We start from the raw sequence: 26,310 nt of genomic DNA on the forward strand, positions 1-26,310 counted from the left end.
TGAATATAATGATCTGCACACAAAGCCGTAAATAAAATATGTTAAATAATAATTAAACCGTGAAATATACTAATTTTTCTAATAAAATTTTTATTTTTTTGCTAAAATTATAAAAAGATATTAAAATATTAAATTAAATACTTGTATACTATATTAAATATATTTACTATATTAAAAAAATATGTATACTATATTAAATTATATTATACATTATAAATATAATATTCTAGGTATATAAAAAATATATTATATATTATATTAAATTAAATACTTTTACGAGAATTTTAAATTAAATCTTTTATTTTAGGATGAATATAATATTGCTTGCGTTAAGATGGATTAATTATAAATGATCCCTTAATTTATTATGCTCGTTTTATAGAATCTTAAAAATTATTTAGAATTGTGGAAATCATTTTATATCTTCACGCGTGCTCTCGTGGTCTCATCAATTTAGCGAGGTTCTAAAGTTACGTCCACGTTGTACAGGCACGCTTAAATCCGTATAAATACCTCATGAATCTATCCATTAATCAGATTGACGATAGGAGCTCGACGCCTGAGTGATTTCCATTCCCCTCGCCATCCCCAGAGGTGTTCTTTTTTTTTCTTTTTTTCGTGAGCCTCTCCATAGAATTGCCTCCAGCAGTCTGGCTCCAGAGGTCACTGGAAGGTGGCAGCACCTCGATTAAAATTCGACACGAACCTTCTGCGAGAATCCGATGTATGCTGTGCCATGCTCCGCTTATATTATATATATATATATATATATATATATATATATATATATATATATATATATGTATATAGAGACACACCTTTGTATGTACGTGTATATGTATCTAGGTATACCATAGTAGCCAGGCTGCAAACGTACGAGCCTCGTGGCACGAGCGAGTGCAGAATTCACGTGTGTAGGTGCGAAGTCGGGGAGGACTTGGCCTGCGTTTCGTGGATTGTGAGAGAAATATCGTTTAGCCGCTGTATCCTCCCCGACGAAGGGTTGAGGAGACGTGTGCTGAAGTGCCGGAATTCCGATCATCTCTGCTGCTTACGATGATGTTTTTAATGTCCGCTAACGAATCTTTGCAATTGCACAGAGAAAATCTGCTCTCTTCCTCCGTTTTTCTAATACTTTTCAATCAGCGCTCCGAATCTTCCAAATTTTTCTCGTTTATCAGCGATGAAAAATAATCGTGTTGCCTTATCGTCGCTTATAGCTCGTTAAAGTTTGACATTAAATATTTTTGCAAGTAAATTCTCCGAATAAAAACTTATTGAAATAAAATCCATTTGAAATAAATGAAGAAATCTTTTTACGTATTTACGTTTTGTATTTAGGACATGCGTTTCTTCGTTCCAAGACAGAGAGTGAGCTTGGTCATTCTTCCGTTTGTTACTTTCCTGTTGAAAATAAATTTCGAATAGTATCTTGCAATTGTTCGGTAGATTTAAGCTACTTTCGCGGTGTAAAATGTCGAGTCGGTTGTTTCAGTCCGCGCATTTACGAGTCGCAACCCGAATAATGTATAATCTTGTAAATTACTTTCTTGGATGCGGAACTGCGCGTGTAACCTTTCCCCCAAAAGAATCGTGCGGTTTTCTTTAATGCCGTCAGCAGAGGCAGCAAAGATAAAGTTTATCTTCGCTGGCGAATTATTCGCGCAACCGCGAGAGACTGCTACATCAAGTAGTTTACGATTTTCACGGACTTGCATGCTAACGATGCTCTCCATATGGTTTGTCATGAACCTTACCTATAGAACAGTGTAAACTTTGCACTGTAAAGTTACTTAACCGTGGCTGACATTACACGTTTCAATGTTCGTTCACATAATTAGGTCTTCTTGTTCCTACGCGTTGTAACTTTAAAATTCTGCAAGTTTACAGCTTAATATTAATTCGTAAAAATATTATGTTGCTTTTTATAAATTGAAGATTTAAATCAGCAAGAAATTTGTTTATCTTATATATATATTTGACAATTATCCCACGTGTTACAAATGCGTCAAATAATTTTATTTTTCTAATGCATTCCACTTTGAGCCATGTGCGCGTCATTATTTTGCCATTTTCCTCTTCCGAATCTAGACATATCGCGTTCAAGGTTACACCTCGCATGCAAATACGCGATTACTTTGCGCAACTCTCGTCCATCTCTTCCGCGAGACTGCCGCGAATTTATCGGCCCTGACGACAGAGGCGTTAGACGTACGAGCGTCGATTTGTCGACGATGAGAATTATTTGGCACGGCGCGGAACGAATTCGCGGAGGACCGGATAACGGACGAATTATCTCGCGAGGTCGGCGCAGAGCGACACTTTGTTGCCGTTTTTGCAAAGAACGACAGAAAAAACGGATGATCCCCGAACGCGATTCTTTTTCTGTATGCGTATATCTTGACATTAATTTGCATTCACGGTAATCCTTAATTTACAACTCCACCGAGTTCTCCGGGGGTCCGCAGGTAACCAGCCAGCTAGGTAGATACATAGGTAGGTAGGTAGGTAGGTAGGTAGGTAGGTAGGTAGGTAGGTAGGTAAGTAACGAAGCACCATCGGTAGCTTCACACAGAAATTGGCACGGTAGTGCACTCACACTGTCAAGCGTAAAAGTGGTAAGTAGACGTAGGTGAGGAAATCGCGAAAGAAAGAGAGAGAGAAAGATAGAGAGTAGGAACGTGAACGGGATGGCAGCGGATGGAAGAAAGGGAGCAGGGAAGGGTAAGGGAGGGGTTGGTGAGGGTAAGGATTCGGCAGACACCGCGAGAATAGATAGGGACGGGGGCAGGGGTAAGGGCTGTGGCTGGGGCCGGATAGTCGGACCTCACCGAGAGATAGATAGAGGGAGGAAGAGAGAGCGATCGCCCTTACGGCTTGGCGGTGGTGGGTGCCGGTGGTGATGGTAGGGGCTGGAGGACTCCGGGACAGCCGTATGGAGGGGACGAAGAGGGTTGAAGAAGGGAGGAGAGCAGCGACGTGGAGGGTGGACGGAGGTCGAGAGTCGCGGGCTGCCTCACTCTGCGGCTCCCGCCGCTCGGGAGCAGACACGCGGGGCCAAAGACTAATTTGAACTATTTTATTAACAAAAACAATACATATTTGTAAATAACACTACTAACAACTGTAAACACGAAACAGCAACAACAGCAACAACACATTTCTCCTATAAGGACTCTCTTTAAACCTTACCTTACACCCGTAAGACAACCGCCTGTAAAAAGAAAGAAGGGCAGGAAGACGCGAAGTGAACGAGAGCGCGTGGCCGCAGAGAGAGAGAGAGAGAGAGAGAAAGAGAACGAGAGAGTGAGTGAGAAAGCGAGAGAGAGAGAGAGAGAGAGAGAGAGGGAGGGAGGGAGGGAGGGAGGGAAAGAGCGAGACGTACAACGAGGTAATTCCATTTCCGGTTTCTTTTTTCCAAAGCAAACGTGTTTGGAACACACGCACACACAAGCAGTACACAGTAAACAAGTAACAAGTTACAAAAGAGTCGAATACGATAATAGAAAAATCTATTTTCTGAAGTTATTCCTCGTTCGGACAAGTGCACGACGCGGCGGAAGTGAAGAGGACGAGACGAGAATATAAACGCGAGAAAGGGCGAGATAAAGAAATCGAAAGGCGAGAAATATCGTAAAATAGCGCGCGTCGGCTGCTACGGGACGGGATAATCGCATTTTAAGTTTCCTCTGTACTCTGTGTGACCCTTACATTATTTTGTCCCTCCGATGGGGACGGGTTCAGTGTTGTAACTTAGGATATAAGAAGACTAAAAAGAGCTCCGGAGCGCACAACAAAAAGGGAGAGTAAGGAAAGACGGGAATTCTGGAAGAAATAAGAAGAAAAAAAAAATATATATATATTCGAGAGAGAAAAAAGAGTGTATGTGATAGTGACCGGAAACGCGCCCACGTCAGGGAACGTTCACGAAAACGAGAGAAGGGAATCTGGATCGCGAGGCGCAATCAACAATCAAGGGAGGGAGAAGGAAGTGACGAGAGAAAGGAAGGTTCACGAAGAGGGCTGGCTCCGGGCGCCGTGTAGAAAAAAAACAATGGAGCTTCAATTTTTTATACTAGAAGAAGAATCTAACACAAAAGCGTGAGAGGGAAAGAGAGAGAGAGAGGGAGAATCGAGGAAAGTACGAAAGGAGGACGTAGGATCGATCCTGTTTGTGTTGCCGCGTGCATTTTCACGTGTATCCTTGGACGACACTGCGAGAACTTTAATTTCCTTGATCTCTTCGAAATCTGTCGTGCGAAAGAGCTAATAACAGGCGATTGTCAGGGGGATCCAGAAGACTGATCGGAAATTGCGAAACGTTTATGACACCATTGATCGACATCCGGTCTGAAATCACGTAATCCGACTGGCGTGCACGCTCCTTTGGGAGGATATGTCTTGCCGTTCCAGAGGGAGTCGTCATTCGGGAGAGCAATCCTTACAACGTCGAGGACAACGTCGATCCGAGAGCCGTTCTTACGTCCTGGATCCCGTGACCGTCAAGCTGTCCTGACGAAAAGAGGGCCGTCCCCTCAGCTCGCCCCGACCGAAGGAGCGCGATCATCGGCAAACGGCCGTCATATCAGGTACGCGATCGTCCACTAAGCACCCCGGCACGGGGCCGCGAAGAAGAACCCGTTCAGGGATGCCCTCCAGGGCCCAGCTACGCTCCCGTCTCCCCTACGTTCAAGGACGATGACAATCGGCCACGGCGATCGGTAAGATCCGAGCAGCGCGAACACGCGCCACCACCGTGGAGATGGCGGGCTACAATCATTCGAATCCACAGCGTGTTGTCTACCACGCGACCTACCCGACGCCCCTCGCTCCAAGTGAGTTTATCTGATATTTATGCACCCGGTAGAGAACTCCACGATGATGCGTGGGACGCTTCAATCTTGGATTTATTACTGGGGGTTGCCTGAAATTCATTTCAAATATCGTTGCGCGCCGAGAATATGATAGATTGTAGGAGAGAATTTGAAGATTACTTTTAAGTCCTTTTCTTTGTTTCTTTTTTTTGCTTTTTTCATTTAATCGCATTAATTAATTCTTTTTGTTTGAATTCATTTATTAAATCAAATTTGTTAATGCGCGTGTAAGAGAAAGAGTTTTAATTTATCAAAAGAATTTATCTCATAGATTTAGAAAGTCTGTATTAAACTTTGTAGATAGCGAGCTTCAATTTCTTTGATAATTTTATCTTTTAATTTTATCTTTGACTATAAAGCGTGAATGTTATTAAGTTTCTACATTCGCATAGTGTTCATTACTGTTCTTTCATATTATTCCGGCAAGATTACGAAAAATGTATAAAATTATGATGTGAAATATTTATATTACCCTTACAGTGTAACGATACTTAACTAACAAAGTAATGTCGTGACGTTAAAAAGTTCCAGGCAAACAGACATCATTTCGTTACTATGAAATCTAGGAGACCGCGGCGACTGCACTTAAGTATCGTACTTATGATTGAAAGTTTAGTTAATGGCGCCTAGTTTTGGCGAGTTTAGCGAATCGATGAATATTGCATAGACTATAAACGGCCGAAAGCTAAGCAAGTCGTTAGATAAATATTTGGTTTTCTTAGATAATTTTCTTGCTAACTCTAAATAGGAATTTTCGGCAAACGTTTCGCCGAGGACGAAACTTAGTTGAAACTAAGTTAAAACGCAGTAATTTGTTACGTCTATGGGTAAAACTGTATGGAAGTAAGATAATATTAAATAATTATGCACGTCGATACGACGGATATATAGATTTTTAATCGTGCGGAAAAATTTTAACGAATTGTCTCACGCAAGAAAAGTGCACTTAAGCGATGAATTTATTCGTGCAGGTAATTAAAGCATAACAAGGTTACTATAAATTATATGATCATAAAAACTTCCCGATCGCGATCGTGGTTTAAGTTTATATATGACACAATTTCTAACATTTCAGAAAAATACAGCAAGCCATATTTGCCCTCTTTGTCCTCATTTCTGCCATTATTTTTTCCCAGCACGCGGCTTGTAGTTCTTTCTTTTCTGAAGTTTCTGTGAAGGTACTTCTTCCGGAGACACTGTAACAAAAGTTGCATCAAAGACTGAATCAATTGCATTGTTTTTATGACAGCTTCTGATCTTTTCAATTTCGTGTAATGCATAAAATGTGAAAAGGATACTTAGTAATGGTAGATTTATATCATGTTTTATATTTATGTCGTAAAGGATTTGAGAACATACGATGCATGATATTGCAGATATATCATATTGACTAGTGAAAAAGCACAGATGTTTCCTATGCGTAATATCAATAATATCGAGAGAAAATGCAAGCTGCGAAATGCGAGCGTTTTGTCAAGCGAATAGCAACTCGATATAGAAATGCGTTCCGGATTCTAATAATTCAAGAATACAATGTATACATTTTTATTTTATGATATTTGTTAGAGTAGCGTGTTATTTCCCCTTTGCTTAAAATCTATCGTAAAATAAATTTTATCTTATGAGTCTTCTTATTGTTAGAAAGGAGATATAAATCTTTACCAAATGCCATTTACATATATTATACGAAATAATATGAATAATACAGTATATATTGATTAAACATTTCTTTTTTTAAATAGTCTTGGAAAAACTCTTTACAGCACTTTTGTAGAAATTTCCTAAACTATTTATATTATATAAACTCTATTTAAATTATGTAAACTATTTATATTAACATAAACTATATACATACATAATTAAATTTTTTAATGATATTGAATTACGACGTTTTTTTCTAACTTTTTAAGGCTCTGATCGTATATCGCTCTGATATATGTTATTTTTTACAACAAACTATTCTCCAACTTTTTCTGCATGGGAAGGAGAATGTTTCTCGATCGTATTTAAAAAAGTAAATTGTATAAATAGCGTGCAAAAATTCTCTCGGCCAAAGAATCTTTATACCGTCGAGTTTTTGCATTCTAACGCTAGTAGGTAACTCACGGCGTTCGTGGAAGGTGCAATCTATGCTATTTTATGGCAAGCAGCGACGGCGTATACATAGCTGGTAGATCGATGGAACTTTTCGATCGGTTGTGTATAAACAGAGCTAATGACACATGCACGTAATGTTAAAGTTGCCGAGTGTGAGCGGGTAGTCGCTAATGCTCATTGCTCATGACACAATAACGATCCGCTTATCGATTCGCAGTAAAATTATCACGATTGATCAACACGCACGTCAACGGCATAAATTTAGCCTCTCCGTTAAGTAATGTAACGGGTAATACGGAACAAATCGTTTTCTAAAATTTATGTTTTCTACGATCCCACATTTTCTCTCCAGTGAGAACAGCTATTAATTGAGATAATTTATCACGCAGACGGCGACCCGATAAAGCTTCCCGAAAATCTGGAAACCTTGCCGCGAGCTGAACACTTTCCAACTCAGAGGCATCGATGGAACACCAACGAGGTGAGTCGCTTATATTCGCTTATATTCGTTAGACACGAATATATTAAATTCGCGGGTCAATAGAAAACACACGTAACCTAAATACTCAAAAAGACCCGTCGATGTCATATTTCTCGATTGCACGACATCGCGTTAATGTCATAAACTTTCGAACTGCAATTTCGCACGATGTACAACTCGCCGATAATATTATGGATAATGTGAAGATCTGAAAGATTAAATATTTAAGGATTTATACGGAAAAGAGAAATATATATGGTATAGAAATTAAATATCGAATAATTGATATTTAATAATAAATTAAATATTGAATAGTGTTTTTAAAATTTTTTTAATTATAAAAAACTATTTATTTTAACTAAAGAAAATTAATTAAGAGAGAGAGCGAGAGAGAGAGAGAGAGAGAGAGAGAGAGAGAGAGAGAGAGAGAGAGAGAGAGAGAGAGAGTAAAATATTTTAAAGAACCTATACATCTTTTATTCAATAATTTATAAATATTTGTGTACATTATGATGATATTCTCTGGATGGATATCTAAACGTGTACTCAACTATAATGGAAGGTTCCAACTATTTAACGAATAGTGTGCTAATTTGGATCATTATCAAACGGTAATCCAGACGTGTAATGTGCGGAATTTAACAATGGGTTATATCCGTAATGAAACGGGGCCAGAGTATCTATCAATAATGCATCTTACATCCGGACACACTTGCGTTCCCGCTCTCCGTAAATGTATCTTTCTTTGTGGTGAGCGCGTGTCCCGGCCGCGGATTCCGGCGTTAGCGGGCCGATCCGTATTACCGGAATTCCGATGGACCCGTTTCGTTCGTCGCCTTCTTTTTTTCCGGCGTGAATTTTATCGTGACCTCGTCGGATATACATGTATTTACACAAGGCTGCGAAAAGTAAAGTGGTAAGGTAAATAACGTGCGCTCGTTCATGTTGGTCCGTAACGCGGTTAGAAAAAATAGTTGCATTCAATGCAGCCCTCGCTTGCTCGTAAGCAGCGTCCATTAGATATGAGATTACTTGACTGCTTAATAAGAGGTGGGGAAATTTCGGACGCATATGCATGTAAATTGTAACGTTATTTTCAATGACGAATTCTTTGTTGAATTTAAAGTCAATTTTTTTCAATCTGAAAGATATCGAAGCGTTAATAATTAATTAATTATAATATTAAGTTGTGTTAAAGATTGAAAAAAATATAGAGACCCATAATTTTGAATAGTGCGCAATACAAGTTATTCTAAAAATATTTTGCTATCGTAAGCTTATATTTTACGAAAAAATATTTTCAAAGTATCTCACACGTATTAATGATATTAAACAAAATATTTATAATAATTATTTATTTATTTATTTATTTATTATAATTATATATTCCTACGCATGTCTCTTTATTTGTTCTATGTGTGCGTGCGTGTACACAACATACGAATCAATTGCATTAATTTTCAAGATTTTACCGGATTGTTTAAAATATCGCGAGGGGGCAGGGGAAGGGGGTGCTATTTCAGCGTTTCGCCCGAGAGGACGAAATTCCTGGTCACGATCCTGGCGGCGTCGATGTGTGCAGCGGCGCGGTCCCGTGCCGGTGTGTGCAGCAGGGGTGCACGTGCCGCACATACACACTCGCACGTTGCACACGTAGACAGCTTGCACCGATAGCAGTCCACACCGCTACACCCTGACCCAGGTCGGTCGGCCTCCGATCAATAGCTGGAGCCAGCGAGAGCTCGCAGCCGGCGGCGCTGAGCTTTTCAGTATCGTCGAACCGAACTCGATTGCGATTTTCCCGTGCGCGTCGTGCGACGACTATCATTGTAAACGATAGTCGACCGCCCCTCCCTCCCCCGTTTCTGTCCCCCCTCGTCCATCCACCGCACGCTTGTTACTTTCCCGCACCAGTCTCCCTCCCGATAAGTACCGGAAATTAAAAGTTCCTGCAAGAAGAAAGAGAGAGAGAGAGAGAGAGAGAGAGAGTCCTCGACACCGCCTTTTCGAGGAGTCCTCGACAAAGCGGGGATGTCCCTTTATCTCTTTTCATTCCCTTCTGTACTAGGAGTACTTTGTCCCATTCTCCATTGTTCCTTTATTATTTTTTTTTTTTTTTTTTTATTGTTACTCTCGATGCACTTGCCCATCTTTTGCGATGAAAATTGGCCGCTCTCTATCTGGCGAATCTATTAAATTTCAGCACAATATACTCTGTCGCGCTCCAGCAATATTTATTCCGATTTTAACTGTCGTTATTGATGATTGATAAAATGTACAGCTAGTAGAGGTATTTGATTTTATAACGATTGCATGTACACATTTTAAAATTGTCACACATCAGGAAGATATTTAAATACAATATTCACAAACGTGAGACGAACGTGGCACCATGTGCATCGCTAATAAGGTCAACGCAGATGGAACGAGTACTGTCACTCTGTCTGCCTTATTCAATACCTATATCATTATCAAGTCGTCAAAGTCCTTCGAGAATTATCGATTGCGCGAGCCAACAAATTTGAGCTTTGTTGAAGAACCGAAATCACGCAAAGTGATTTATATCAATGTTGATACGTTCCCTGAAAATAGAACTGACAATTTTTTATCTTGTGATCGGCTATTTATATAATCATTGATTAAATATATTTTATATGACGGCATGTCAATTTCATAGAACAACAACACTTTAGAGAGAAAACTTTCCTTTCTTCTCGTAAACATCTATCATTTTAAAGTTTCAAAAATATTTATCTACACTTTTTTATTTTTCGTTTACATCAAGAAATTTCAAGTACAAATTTTCTACATAAATAGAAAATTTAAAATTCTCTCTCTGTTTTATACCTATTTAATTTGTCAATAATAAACATTATACTTGATATATTTTTCTCCTACTTTAATGCTTATCGATCGTGTATATTCTCCGACGTCCTGACATCGGATAGCGTGAATTTTTAGGCATGAGTTTGCCGCATGTCTGGTAGAAAAAAAAAAAAATTTCTTCGCATCTAACATCCGAAGGTTCCATCTTTTTTCGCTCGCCTAGATTCGCGCATTAAATCGGCGCGGCACGAGTTCAATCTTATTTACATTTGTCAACGTCCCGACGCGACGGCGTTATCCAGCGGCACTCCGGGATTTATGGAACCACTCAGAGCCCGGTCGATTCATTTTGCGCAAAACCTCGAGGCTCGAGGAAGAAGTTCGCGGACAGGTAACGGAGTAAATTCTCGCGCGGCTCCTAGAAAGTTTATAAATCCCTTGTGCACATATACTGTGTGCCGTCCGGATAAAATGCCGTCGCTTCCGGGAGATTCCTCCTTCAACGTGATCTTGTTTTCTCGCGCGGCTTTCCCTTGTAACTTCACCCACTTGCTTCGCCTCTTCGTCATGTCGCTCGTCGCTGCTCTTCTACGAGCCATTTTTCACGCAAATTTCGACGGCATATGTGACCGTAGTAAGTGGATCTCGCGCTTTCTCATGCCGAGCTCTCTCGACGAGCCGTCGGCGATCAAAGTGTCCCAAGGATACCAGTGATTTATTTATCGTGCGCTAGTTGTAACGCGCGCGCCTTGTTCGCTGCTCGTTCGACTGGAAATCACTTTCAAAGCAAGCATATAAAGCGCGAATTAAAGTAATAACCGCGGCCCAAGGTTGTTTTTACACGCACGTTTCACAATTCGTTTGTCGTGCTTATCTCGACAGGTGCAGGCATTAAATACGATAGATTAATGCTTCCGCGTTAAACTCGTTTGCAATAGTGATGTCGTTTTTAAATTTGTATATTCTTAATAAATATATCTTCTCGAAAATAGATCTTTAATATTTTAAAAATTATTTTCAATTGTTTACATAAATCCCGAAATATATATATGCGTGTGTGTGTTGAACGATTAACATTGTATATATTATATTTTGTAATTGTTCATAAATAATGTGTATTTTCTTGCAAAGTATCAGAATTTTTATCATTGACTAAAAATTTTGCAAAAAATTTCGCTACGCATAGAATATATTCTCTCTTATTTTTTCCATTTCAACGCCAATAATTTTCAAGATTTCTGACATGCCTTTCCGTTCTTATTACCGTCGCCTGATGAAATCCCATTTGTACCGAAACGGGGCAATGTTGAATACATACGGAGTATTACAGTAATATGTTTTAACACATACCTACAGGCGAGCGCGTTTTACACTTTTAGCATTTGTATAATGTGTCTTTATATATACATATATTAAATAATCTACCCTATATATTGCAGAGGATAAGAAGTCTCCTACATTACCTAGGCATCCTAATTTAACGTTATAAATACGTCTGTGCAAATTATAGTTGCCTATAAATTTACGAGATCTTGTTAAACTTCTTTCTGTGAGAAATATTACAATTACTCATAAATTTATAGATTTACAGAACCTTTTTATATTAAATTAATTTAGAATAAATTAATTAAAATAATTAATAAAAAATTAATTTAGAAAAAAGAATTTTATAATTAAAGTAAGAGCGTTTTAGATTTATTCGTGATATATCTCCGACTTTATCGCTTTCCGAGTACATCAGACTTAATTAATCAATGAGAGGAATGATATGGTTTATCTGTAAATGTATCTCGAGACAAAGATTGCTCTGAAAACAACGCTTTTGTTTGCTTATTGATTTCCGATTGCACACAAGAATGGAAACACGGTCTTCAAATCGCTTGGATTCGCAAAGGTATATCGCGATGACGGTCGTTATAATTAAACACCGCTTTAGACCGTTTGCCGTGCACCTTTTAATTAAAAGACATTTCCGAGGAAACCCGTTATCTGAATATATCGCGTAGTTTTTGTTAATTATAGTTCTTTACAAACATAGTTTTATTACTAAAGTCACGATGAATTTTAGATAACTTTATAGTATAGGTACGTATATATAATTATTACACGAATATATTTAATCTCATATATTATGACTATTTAAAAATAAAATAATTAAAATAAAAAGTAAATAGAATTTATGTTTTTATATAATTTAATTATTTTATTAATTTAATAGATATCTCAATAATTCAAAATATAACCGTCGCGAAATTTCGATATAAATATGACAAGAATCGTGTCGAAAAATAACCTTGAAGAGAAGAAATAAAAAAGACCGACTAAATAAGTCGTCGTGACTTCAGAAAGATTCACTGATCCGGAAAGTTCGCAAAAACCGTAATAACGTAGACGCACGTGCACACATACTCACACATACTGCCGTCTAAAATTGCATTGCCCTCGATTCACAAAATCGCTTCATTGAGAATAGAGGCACGGCGTCGTATCCGGAGTGCATCTCAGAAATAGTATACGAGCGCGTTTTACATCGACGTCTCGGAATAGTTTCCCCTGTCATCTCGGAAAAATTAACCAATTTCCTAGGTCCTTTGTGCGACGCTGAATAGTCACGGCGATACAATGTAGTCGCCGTCGATTCAACGCCGTAGCTGGCATCGATATTTCATTGCTATTCTCTCAATTGTCGATGCCGTGCGACAATAATGATAATGATTACGAATAGCAATTAATCTGCAATAATACGATTATTAATATCCCGATAAATACCGTTGCTGCGTATAAATTTGCACAAATGAGAAGATTTGAAAAATAAAATTATGACATTTCCAACTATTAAAAACAAATTATTTTTAGCTATTTATATGTATATATTTTATTAACAATTAATATAAATAAATGTGTATGTGCTGAACAATTTTAATTTCATGTGATGTGTGATGAAAACGTTGTATTGGTGATTTTAGTATTAAAAATATTTTTGTTTATTTTTTTTTATTTATGAACTGTCATTATAAATCTCTTTGAAAAAGATAAATTTAAAAGTAAATAAAGAGAAAGATAAATTTAAAGTAAATAAAAAAATGTATGTTTGTGCGTTTTTGGGCGGGATATTAAATATATATATATATATTGTCGGGATCGAAATATTTATTTTTTTAATCGAAAAGCCTACTTTTATTTAAGGTTTTCTCTGTTGTGAAAGCGACGATTTATCGACAGAATTCCGATACTCGCGCTCGTGAATTACGAACGTAGAAAGGACGCACCATGTTCGTCCTCGGCGTCGGAAGGAGACTCGATTTATCGCTCCTTTTGCATTCGTAAATCAGAGAGAATACATCTCTTCCGGTAACACGTGAGACAGAAAATGTTACGTTTATGTACCCGTTATGCCGAAGCTAGAAATATATTGTCATTTTTATCGTATTTTTGAAGATCAATAATTTTTGCTTAATGATTCTATTGGTGGTTCTCTTTTGTGATTATTAAAAAAAAAACCATTATTAAAGATATTAATATTTAACGTATAATCAATCAAAGTTGTCGAAAATACTATCACATTAATTAATTTTTGTGTGAAAAATGATAATGATTTAATATAAGAAGAAAAAGAAAGAAAGCTAAAGAGAAGTGAAAATAAAGATTTTAAATAAAAGAACAATTTATTAATAGAAGAACATAATTTTTCGCAAAATTTTTATATGATATTTTTATATTACGCGACCTATGAATTTTATAACAATTTTGTTAAAATAGCATTGAGTATTTATTTGCGCAAATAAATTAAAATTTTTAAATTATTAAAAATTTGTATAATGTTTAAATTTACATATGTTCAGTACGTATTTACTTGTATAAAAGGATGCTTTTTCCAAGAGCTAATTTCTCTGTCATTGTAATCGATAATCGCGTTTATATTTAATGAGTTTCTTTTGTCACGTATGCATATGTGAGAATATTATAAGCTAAAATATTCCATGCGCTACTTGACCTATTTCACGACTAGCGCGAAAACGCAACACACGCCTGAAAATATACAAGTGCGCACTAGGAATTTGCAAGGAATCTCACAGAATTTATTATTAATGAACCATATGTTCCTTCAGCATCATTATGCGAAAAATCTCGTGGAAAAATACGAGAGATATTGCGTTATCACAAAACATCGTTTAATTTTTATTATTACATACAATGTTAATGTATTATTAAATGACTGTCGTAGTATAATTTAAGCTTTCTTTATTATTATTTACTTTCGATTTTCGATAATTCCTAAATTTGGAGTATAATTTTATTTATCTTCAATTTTATGCGCTTCGTGTAAAAACATATATAATATATTTGAAAAAATATATATATATACATTTATATATAAATATATATCACACATAAAATACAAATCATATTAATGATGTGCAAGATATAAAATTATAAGTAGATTTCTACCCTGAATTTTTAAAATTGCAAAATTGTTTAAATGGATTTAAGATGCAAATATAAATGCACGATATGAAATTTTTAGATTTTTAATAAATGTATAATTATAATTAAAATCGCATAGCGATGTCAACATAATTGATAACATTCGTACCTCGCAGTTCTATCAAATTAATTCATGTGTACTGCTATTTATATAACACAAGTGTTTCTTTATTTAATTATTATGAGAAATATACATAAATAATATCGCGCTGTAATTCTGTGTGCGTTTGATAAAAAAATAATATATCTTTGAAAAACTCATGTTTTTGAATAAAAAAGAAAATAACATTTCGACAGACGATGTACTGTGGGCGTTAACATATAATGTATGGAATTAATCGACGTATGCGCGAAGTCCGCGCGTGAGCTCGTGATAGAGCTCGCCTGGTAGCTTAACCTAATTTTTGCCCGGACACCCTCCGCGATTAATCAAGGCAAATGGACGTAACAGCATGCGGGGAAGTTGTAACGAAGGGATGCATGAATGCTCGAGGTCGCGCGAGTTTTGGTCTCCGTCGGCAAATGACGGCCACGTACGACGGCGGCACGAGGCATCCTCGCTAGAATGCAAATGATCAATTAACCAGTTGTAAATCACTACAACGTGGAAGCCTTTATCTAGACCCGCTGTCGGTAGTCAGCCCGCCTAATAGCCGCGAAGTCATCATCGGTCTCCTACATCCTATTTTCATACGCTCTCTCTCCTCGACAGATCTCGCTATATAAAATGCCCCAGAATAAATAATAATGACCGTGAAAAGAAACTTCCTTCCACATCTTATTTTAACAAGATATTCGTTAAATATCCTTATCTTGCTTGTTACTTGACTTACGTATATATTGTTAATTTAATATACTATTCTCATTTGAATGTATTGTAGTAACAATTATGTTCTTCGCTACATATTTCTGTTACATTCATATAACGATTCTTTACGAGTTGAAGGTATAACGAGAGAGAATTTCAAGCAGTAAAATTATACCATTTTCTCATGCGCAACATTATTATAACGGTAGCACTATTATTATTACTGTTATTACGCCATTATTATTTTCATTATACTATTAGATGTAAACTACCTTGTATAGTTACCGCTATCCTCGCTCGTCCTTTGATTTTTGCCATTGTCGCGTCGAGGATATTTATTATCGAGGCCACGAGAATATTTATTATCAAGCCGGAGAACCTTTCGAAAGTTGAAAGCAACCCCATGAGGCGGCACGAAAGTATAAAGTAGCCCCCAATTAACATTTGAAATAGTATATTCTAGATTAGTAAAATCGCTAGACAAGAAAATATTTTCACGTAAATTATTTCAGATATTAAATGCAATTGTGTCCGATAAAAATTACGATCCAATTTTGTAAGATAAAATAAAATTGCAAATGTCGCTCGAAAAATTCGGTAGGCAAAAAAAAAAATAAATGATAAGTAATATATATGTATCCTTTTTTTAAATATAATTGCATATCTTTTATGATGTCTATGCGATCATATTTATCTTGGGGAATCCAAGTCTTGCGATATCTCATCTAAAATGAATAACGTGTGGTTTCGATTCACAGTGCGCGGGCCCAATCAAAAGCTAATCCTGTCACAGCAAAATGTGCGCAAGACACGTTGCTCGAGCGTATATGCTTGCCTTGTATGTGTCGTATGGTATTCGGGTTATCCTCAATATCGCGTGGAAGATAGCCGCAGAATCTCGTGGGAATTTAATTTGTACTTGGCGAATGTGGATGCTGCTTCATGTATAAACGCGGACCGCAGCCATTCCAACCGTGATGAATGTTCGTACTTGCAATTCACATTTCGGTTATCAAATGTTTTCATTCACACATACACGCGCGTACGTACAGCTCTAAATACATGCACATACCATTGTAACAAAAGTTATAATTCGTATTGGCATATGATATTACATTGTTATGCACAGGGCAGAATTGGAAAATTAATTTCCTATAATTTTGTGAATTGCGTTTTATATTTTTGAATAAATATGAGAAATACACCGGAGAACTATCGTCGTAGAATTATAAGATGTTGTCCCGCCCAAAATATTGCGCCCCAGATACATCTGATCTATACGATTCGACGCGAAACCGAGATCAGGGCCAAGAAATTTAATAGATATAGTGACAGAGAAAGATAACCCCCACGAGAAAAGAGGGGAGGGTTTGGTGTGGTGTTTCTGACAAAGGCTCTAATGACGTACGATGGTAACCTTCGTGAGGAGCGCGATACATATTCCGGGTGATATGCATATTTAGTAGCGTTCTATAATTCTCTCTCTCTCTCTCTCTCTCTCTCTCTCTCTCTCTCTCTCTCTCTCTCTCTCTCTCTCTCTCTCTCTCTCTCTCTCTCTCTCGTAGAAATGCACGGGGCACGCTGCCAAATCAGCGAAATTGAATCGGAAGAGAATTTTTAGGAGAAGCGCTTTATTACGTTATTATATTTAGATTCGTCGAGGTGGCCGTGCACTTTCTCGCGGCCGTTTTATATTTCCAGCAGAGTTGAAGGCAAACTCGCTTGATTAGAATATGTCGCAAAAATTGCGTACATTTATTTCGTTCGCTTACGTTATCCTCGTCGTTCAAACAACAAGAATGTTAAGAAAGCACACACTGCGTATGACGCACGATATTGTTCCGTATATATTATAAATAATGTATTATAAATTGAATTTATTTTAATTACAAGTACGCGAGATATAATTCAATTTAATTTCCAGTCCGCACATATTATCAGGATTGAAATTAGTTAAATCAATATCAATCATGTCGGCAAAATTATTTCGTATCGCCAACATCTCGTTGCTTCTTTTACTCTTTTTTTTTTTTTTCACTGTCTGGAGAAACTTTACTCTAATGGTCTCAAAATCATTCACAGACATTCATATATTTCGTCGCTGTCCATTGTTAAATTCTTTGAATCGGTCAAATCGGCCACGTGCATTATTCGATTTACATTATTGCACGTTAGGTCGCGTGTCGCGCGCGCTCCTGGCTACCTATTTACCGCGCCTTCGGCTGTTGAATTTTTTTCCCGCGCACGGCCGGGACGCCTTTCTTCTTTTATGTCCTCAAGTAGCTTGAATTGCCGATAAGCATCGCATGTCGTAAGTTCTACGAATATTCATACAAAAGGAGTAATTTTGCATTTTTATATTCTGATTATGCGCATCGCGCGGACCCGGGACTGTTGCGTGTCATATTGTGGCGCGTAAGGCCGAATGATGAAGGGAAAATGAGGGGAAAATTACAGGCGAAATATCGCGACATCAAAAATCCGCCCGCGTGCTATAATTGCACTTTTTTTTTTTTAAATTATAACTGGCGTTACTTCCTCCTTTAATAATGCTGTACTATCGCGCTTAAAATTATACGCCGAGCGGTTCCTCGCGGCAGAAATCAATAATGAACCGTAATATAATGGCGCTGTTATTGTTAGCGGCATGTAAATGCGAATATACGCAAACATGCACACATGCACACATATCGTGTCCCTACTAGTCCGTATCACGCGTGAGATGTAAGGTATACGGATAAGATATCCGGCCCGAAGACAGTTTCTCCATTTTTCATACGCCAAGTATGTCGACATGTACTGTATGTGTTTCTATACTGAATTATTCATTATGTTAAGCATTTTTGATCAGAAGTAGTCGAAAAGGAGGGAAATCATGTATTTTCTTTAGAGAGAAACTTATTTTATTCAAAGATTCGAGATTAAGAATAATTTATTTGCCTTTCCGACTTGTTGATTATATCACGTGTTTTAGATATAATCAACATACATAAATAGCGGAATCTTACTTCCAATGCGTGCGAAACTTGCATCTTATTTTTATTTATTTTTTTTTTTATATCGATGAGTTTTCAACATGATTGTTCCAAAATTAATTACTAGTAGATTATTGTACAAAATGTCGGTAAATAATATTTTAACACATTAATGTTGAAAATAAAACATTCGCTTACTCTATATTAAAATTTATTCTAAGAAATAATAATAATAAACTTTTCAATACGTCTATGCAAATTTATCATTGAGTTTACAGTTCGACGACTGTTTGTGACTAGTTGTGATTCTGTTTCTCTAAAGATGAAAGCGTAGATAAATATCAGAGATATGTCAGCACGATTTCCGGACAAAAGCCAAATCTTTAAGAGAAGCAAATGTCAGCGGAAATATTTAAAGTATATTCCACAGATGATTATATAAGTTTTTATTTCGCGTCAGCGTCTTTTTATCTATTTATTTTAATATTTAGTCAATAAATAATTTAATCAGTCGATTAAATTAAATGCAATAATATATGATAATATATAATTAATATAAGATATAGTACGATATATATTATCGGAATTATACGTCAAGTATAAATAATCAAAGTATACCGTATGCACACTCTACTTTTTTATTTTTAGGAAATCGCCGCCATCCTGATCAGTTTTCAGAGACACACCGAATGGCAAAGTCGGGAGGTGAAAGTACGACCACGAAGTGGTTCGATGTTACTGTACTCGAGAAAGAAAGTACGTTACCGACGAGATGGTTACTGCTGGAAGAAGAGAAAAGACGGAAAAACTACACGGGAGGATCACATGAAACTGAAGGTAAATTTAAAATTAGAAAGAAGAATATTATATACATACATATATCTAAATACTAAAGAAACTGAAGACTAATAATCTATTCCAATACACGTTAAAATTTTGTTATTAAAATTTACATAAATAGTTTTTACGCAAAAAATTGCCGTTAGATTCCGCTATACGTGACAATTTAATTAATTACAGGTCCAGGGAGTGGAGTGCATCTACGGCTGTTACGTGCACTCGGCTATCCTTCCGACGTTTCATCGCCGATGTTACTGGCTACTACAGAATCCGGACGTTGTTCTCGTCCACTATTTGAACGTTCCTTATCCAGACGGCGATGCGAAGCTGGCGGCGCTGCCACCCTGTCTTGCACTGCCGCCAGACAAGAAGGAATGGACGCGAGACGAGCTCGCGTCGCAATTAAGGCCCATGTTCCTCGGCGGAGATGATGATCCAAACAATCCTCATCTCACGCAGCACTCGAACCATCCCGTCGACATGATAGTCTCTCAGCTGCTCGATAGGCAGAGGGCATCCTCCACTTCCTCTACTAGCAGCACTCAACTCGCCCCTAGGAGACTTACGCCCGACAATCAGGTATTACATTAAATCTTGCACGCATAAAACTAAATAATTTTCACGGAATTTACAATAATTTATAAACTCGTAAACATTAACTTACTTTACAATTATTTAGAATTGTTTTATATAGGAACTTTTCTATAATATTATCATTTTATGTGTTTATATAATGAAGTTAATTTCAATATATACATATATTATTACTGTAAATAGGTCTCTTCGACAACGGGAGGTCAGCAACCGTCGACGACAGCGGCTCCGGCTCCCCGTGTGTACTCAAGACATTCCCATTCTACTCAGAGCCAACAGCCGGCTCCTTTAGTTTTAAGTTTGCAACAAATCCAAGGCGGTGGTGGTCTTCTGATACTCAACAGTCAACCATATCATCATCAACAGCAGCAGCAGCAGCAACCGCAGCAGCAGCAGCCGCAACAACAGCAGCAGCAACAGTCGCAACAGCAGCAGCAACCGCAACAGCAAAGTCAGCAGGTAGAGATGCAACAGGTCACGGAGCAACAACTCGTGTCACAGACCAGTGTAGATCGAGAGCAACAAACGCAACAAGAGATCGAGGCACAGGAGAACATGGACAGATCCACTGTGCAGTCTCTACCGATCGGCGGTTCCGGCTCCGAGGTGACTGATTTCGCCGAAACGCTGGATCTGAGTCAGGAGGACATTCAGAAGACACTGTCGGCTAATATGGTGCCCCCGTCGCCGTCGCCGTCGCCGGCAGACAACAGTATGATCAATCCGATGGACTTTATCGACTCGTCGGACGACGTGCTGGTCAATCTAGACGCGTTCGACGTGTTTGGCGATTTGCCGGAGCTGCACGACTTCGAAGCCGATCAGACGAAGCACGAGGAACAGCGAGGTGCTCCCGAGAATGACGTCGGATGTCATCCTGGTACAACCGTCCATATTGCAGAGTATAGTCCTGAATGGAGTTACACCGAGGGTGGTGTAAAAGTAAGTATACAATATTTACAACTAATTTTTCTCTTTTACACATTCGCGAAATTATATCAAAGCATTAAAATATTTTATTTATCTTCTGAGAATAAAAATATATTTTCTCAATATTTATATGAAAATAATTATATTTAATAAATTAAACATTTAAAGGGTATATTTCATTTTAATAATTCGATTTTTTAACAGAAAGAAAAAATAATAAAAATACGATATATTCAAGAATTATCTTAAATAATAATTTACGTTACAATATTCTATTTTCACTTTATAACATTTTCCAGGTATTAGTTGCTGGTCCATGGACTGGCGATAGTGGTTCTCAATCGTATTCGGTTCTTTTTGACGCGGAACCGGTTGAAGCGTGTCTCGTGCAACCAGGTGTATTACGCTGTCGATGTCCCGCGCACGCACCAGGAATAGCGTCTCTCCAAGTGGCGTGCGACGGTTTTGTCGTGTCCGACAGCGTTGCCTTCGAGTATCGTAGAGCGCCAACGAGCGAACCTAGCCCAGAAAAAGCTCTGCTAGATCGCCTTGCGGACGTCGAGGCCCGTTTGCAGGGTCCCGGTCCGCCATCTCCCGCAGCACATTTGGAAGAGCGACTGGTTGCTTATTGCCAGGTACTTTAAGGACTATTCGATATTTTCACGTCAATCATTGAGCTCTAATTTTAGTCTTAGATACGATAGGTATATTAATTTAATAAAATTACAGCATATAAAATTCCGGCATGAAATATTGCAGGATGCTGTTGTCCGTCCTTGGCGAGCTGGAGCGGAACCTCTTCAATCCGGTGGGCCTACCCTTCTGCATTTGGCAGCCGGATTGGGATACTCCAGGTTAGCCTGTGCACTCCTTCACTGGAGAGCGGAAAATCCTAGTAGCGTTTTGGATGCCGAAGTCGATGCTCTCAGGCAAGATAGCGCCGGCCTCACGCCGCTCGCTTGGGCTTGCGCGGCAGGACATGCCGACACCGCCAGGATTCTTTACAGGTTCGTGAAAAAAGTCATATACGTCCTGAAACAACATCGAACATTATTTATGAATAATAAATAGACTTATTATATGCATAGTAAGACAAAAATTACAATTTGAACGGTTTGCAATAACTTTACACGTCACTAAAGTAATTTTTAATAAGTATTTTTCGTTGACACTGTGACTATGGCAGATGGAACGCTATGGCGCTTCGCGTGAGGGACTGTCAGAATAGAACAGCGACCGAACTGGCCGCAGAGAACGGTCACGCGGCGATTGCCGAAGAACTGAATCAGCTCGAAGCCCGAAGACAAGACGAGAGGCTCTTCTTGCGACCCGCCAGCCCTAGCCCCAGGAGGCCATCTCAAGACAGCGGTCTCGATCTGGCGTTGTGTTAGTTTCGTTTGCTATTATACTGCCCTCTCTTCCGTATACACGCGCACATACAAAAGACACATACACATTCACGTATCTACACATATATTCACACACTTTTCCCTTTTTCCGCTAAGCCTTTACATAGCGCCATTATATTTTTCCTCTTCCCTCCTCCTTTCTTCACTCAGTAAAAGTAGAGTCACAAAAAGGCCGTAATTCATGCGGGCGTAATAAATTAGGCAACGTCTATTAGTATTAAGTGGGGTTTATCGAAAAACACACAGGTGGCTCGCCGCTGCTGGACAACATGGAGTTGTTGCAAGAGGATGAGTCGTCGTTAGGCCTCAGCGAACAGGGAATGGAGAGCGCTCCGACCCCTCAGGAGACCGTAGGTCCGTACCTTCCTCGTTTTCCTCTTCTATTTGTCTGTCTGTCTATTTGCCTGTCTGTAAAAACTATCCGTAACTCTGTCTGTTCTCTGTGACACACTATCGATAGAACAGATCGGCCTAGACGTATATACTATTACTACTACAATTACGCGGACTGCGTAGAGATCCTAGCTGCGTCCCTTGTTCGCAGACACACATACATACACTTTTTACACGAACACACATATACGCGTACAACAGTGTTCTCTTTCTCTCTGTGTGTGTGCGGTCGGCAATCACGCTGCCTTCTTTAACTCTTCTGAACTCTTACAGCTTGAAAAATATTTGGTGTTGCTTGGCCTTCGTAACTGCTGATGTAAATGAATCGCTGTATAATATCTAAACTTTCTTAGCCACTGCCTATTGACTGGCTATTGAAGCCTGTTTTCGAGCGACGATAATCTCTCGAATGCAATCTTTAAGAAAAATGGCAGTAATAGCGATTATAATACTACATACTACATACTTGAACAGACGCGCGATCTGTTCGACTGACCGATGTGGACGTATCGTACAACTGGGCTACCTCAGGTTACTTTAAAAAGACTTTCAACGAGTAGAAAAGCGTTATTATTCACCGGTGACTTGTCCAATTCGAGCTGTTAATTCGTGTTACACTTGTTGGTGTTAAGCATTTTAATCTGACATTGCGACAGCATCCCGGTGGATCATAGAACACGCTCACGGCTTTTTAACTGTCGGTGTTGTGATCGATGTGATTTCGGCGGCCTGCCACTACGAACTTTTCGAGTTTGGCTAGGGTGGTGATTCCTTTTTATAGGGGAGGAAGACGTGAGGGTGCTGACATTGGCAGAGCAAATTATAGCGGCGCTACCGGAAAGGATCAAGAGGGCGGAGGGTGATTCTCCGTCTTCTTCCTCGCCACCGCCACTCACGGCACCTCTGTCACCCTTGGAAGACGCTCTGATGGAACAAATGGTGAATGTATTCAATATTTCTTATTAATAATTGAAACATTTTACATATCGAAATTCAATTATAATAATAAATACATAATATTAAGTTATAATACTATAATCTATCTTGATTTACAAATAGATTAAGTGCAGTAAGAAATCGTACGAATAATTAATTGCAACATTAAAACTTGCCCGAGTATGATAAAGTCTTCGCACGTTCTACGATCAAAAGGAATAGCATGATCATTAGATTTCGTCCTGAATCATAATTATGAGTAAAACTTTGTGAACTGAGTGCGCGTGGGATTAGAGTCGACAAATGGGACGCCGAAGCGTCTGGGTTTCCCTGCTGTGAAACTCAATTTCCATGCTAATCCTCTTGATTATAGCCTCTCGACTCTGGAGAACTGTTCGACTCATATCGCGACTGCAACGGCGGCGCCGCCTCGATCTCGGACGCCGACGCCGACGCCAGTCCCTCGAGTCCATCCAGCAGTTGCCTGACGCCGGACTCGCCGTCCCCGCCGCCCACCACGGCCGACTTCTGCGAATTTCTGCAGCTGCAACTGCATCTTGACGGCAACGGCAATGCACACAACGGTCATTCATACTATTCGTCGAATGGCGGCGAGCGCAGGTTGAACGGCATGATCGGTTCCGGCGCTTTGACAGCTACGGGCGACGGCGGTAGCGAAGCCGATCTCAGCAGATTGACGCTGTCCGATCGCGAGCAAAGGGAACTCTATCACGCCGCCAGGATGATCCAGAAGGCGTACAGAAGCTACAAGGGTCGCCAGAGGCAAGAGGAGGCCGAGAGACACGCCGCCGTTCTCATCCAACAATATTACCGTCGTCATAAACAGTACGCTTATCACAGGTAGATCTTTTATCGCTTGCAGGCATTCTGAATATACGTGTATTGGAAAACCTCTGTTATTTAGTTTTATTATATTATATATTTTGTTCGTTTCTTTTTTTTTCATATATATGTTCACGAAATGAGTTAATTAATGAGCAATTTATTTTACGCATTTTAATACTTGTCTTTCTTTTTGTCATTTGCATGTTATCGAGCTTCCTTCATTTAGAAAGTTTTCTTAAGAACGGAATGAATCATTCGTTGTCAGACTATAATAGTACAAGCTACTTCATGCGATGCATGCAACATTTAGATACAGATCGTCCAAGTTTATGCGCGTGTTATCAGGTTGAACTCAAGGTTCTTAAGTATGACAGATCGTTATCTCGCGCAGACATCGCCAAATAGCTTCGAACTTACAAAGTTAAATTTTCATCGATATTCCGCTGGTCGAGGAAAGAAGAGGGGAGAGGAAAGGAACATCTTAATAAGCGACAATTAATAACCGGGAGACAAGACGTACCATTGTGGCCCAACTTAACGACCTCCGACTGAATTAGACTGATGCCACCAAAGTTCGACTCGTGTACCTCTATCTCTCTTTCTCTCGCTCTCTCTTTCTCTTTCTCTCTCTCTCTCTCTCTCTCTCTCTCTCTCTCTCTCTCTCTCTCTCTCTCTCTCTCTCTCTCTCGAGGCAAACTTTTAATTGGCATCGTAAATAATTCGGAAACTTTGCGGACTTCTCTGCTTTCGTTACGGTGGCCTGAATACAGAATTAACTTGGCATTAAATTAATACGACTTTTGTTGAAGATGGAGACTTGTGTGCCCCCCGTACCTCATCCTTCTCTTCGTGTTCGCCGTAAGTTATATATACGTGGCGATTCAAACTTCCCAATGTAATGTCTCCGAAATTAGTGACACAATCAGCTGACTATACATTATGATTGTAGAATCTTCGTGGAAACACAAGTTGCGACAGGTAACGAAAGATATTGAGCGTGCGACCAACTTTGGCTATCATTCGTCAAAGTACAAAGGACGCGTTAAATTAACCAAAAAAGTTTCTATCTTTTCAAGAAAAGTTTTTTTTCCTTTTAATTTTATTGCATTCATTTCATTTGCATTTTAAAACTGTTATACACGACAGGGTATTACTTTTATTAAAGCTTAGCATGTAAAGCATCTTGCAATTTGTTTTCTTGTCAAATGATTTTTTCTGGAATATTTAAATTCTACCCTGTATCTTTTGTTGCAGGCAGGCGACGAGGGCAGCTCTGGTGATTCAGAACAACTATCGAAATTATCGCGCGCGTCCAGGCTCGACCAGCATGAGGCAACAGGCGGTCCATCAGCAGGCGGCTCATCAGGCCGCGCGGAAGATCCAGCAGTTTATGCGGCAGTCCAAGATCAAGTTAGTATCCCCGTACGTGTGTGTGTACAGTGCTGCATTTCCTGTTGCAACGATGTGCACGCACATTAGTTACGTAGTAGAGACTTCTTGTTAGCACACGAAAGGCTTTATCGTACCGAAAAAGAAAAGACAAGTGTAAAAGTTCTAAAGTCTCCCTCTTCTGTGTGTCACTAATGCAGCTTGTCGTGGGACGATTCACGACCGGTAAGTAAAGTATCTCATAGTAGGGCGATCGTTTTCGGCAAAACAAGTGCTCGTTTATCTCTCGTTCCTGTCTCTTCTGTGCCGGAGGGAATTAAATGCTTTTGTTGTTATATGTTTTCCTTTCCTTTCTCTCTCTTTCTCTCTCTATCTCTCTCTATTTCTCTCTCTCTCTCTCCCTATTTCTCTTTCTTTCTTTCCCTCC

At 38.8% G+C, this 26,310-nt stretch overlaps 1 protein-coding gene across 5 annotated transcripts in view; it reads left to right on the plus strand.

Annotated features, from left to right (window-relative positions):
• The window catches only part of Camta (Calmodulin-binding transcription activator), a 51,484-nt gene that overhangs the window by 18,072 nt on the left and 7,102 nt on the right, over nucleotides 1-26,310 (plus strand). Inside the window, exons 4-15 of one of the 5 annotated variants that reach the window (XM_072911442.1) lie at nucleotides 7,361-7,452; nucleotides 19,195-19,383; nucleotides 19,567-19,965; nucleotides 20,164-20,922; nucleotides 21,210-21,545; nucleotides 21,670-21,917; nucleotides 22,097-22,296; nucleotides 22,566-22,673; nucleotides 23,494-23,651; nucleotides 24,022-24,509; nucleotides 25,749-25,904; nucleotides 26,084-26,108. In XM_072911442.1, coding sequence (XP_072767543.1) covers nucleotides 7,361-7,452; nucleotides 19,195-19,383; nucleotides 19,567-19,965; nucleotides 20,164-20,922; nucleotides 21,210-21,545; nucleotides 21,670-21,917; nucleotides 22,097-22,296; nucleotides 22,566-22,673; nucleotides 23,494-23,651; nucleotides 24,022-24,509; nucleotides 25,749-25,904; nucleotides 26,084-26,108 — 3,158 coding nt within the window. Of the gene's footprint in view, nucleotides 1-2,773; nucleotides 4,836-7,360; nucleotides 7,453-19,194; nucleotides 19,384-19,566; nucleotides 19,966-20,163; nucleotides 20,923-21,209; nucleotides 21,546-21,669; nucleotides 21,918-22,096; nucleotides 22,297-22,565; nucleotides 22,674-23,493; nucleotides 23,652-24,021; nucleotides 24,510-25,748; nucleotides 25,905-26,083; nucleotides 26,109-26,310 lie in introns of those variants that run through there. The other 4 variants (XM_072911444.1, XM_072911441.1, XM_072911440.1 and 1 more) reach the window with 4 other exon arrangements.

This window comes from Anoplolepis gracilipes, chromosome 2 (assembly GCF_047496725.1).
Source record: "Anoplolepis gracilipes chromosome 2, ASM4749672v1, whole genome shotgun sequence".
In the NCBI taxonomy this organism is placed as follows: Eukaryota; Metazoa; Arthropoda; class Insecta; order Hymenoptera; family Formicidae; genus Anoplolepis; species Anoplolepis gracilipes.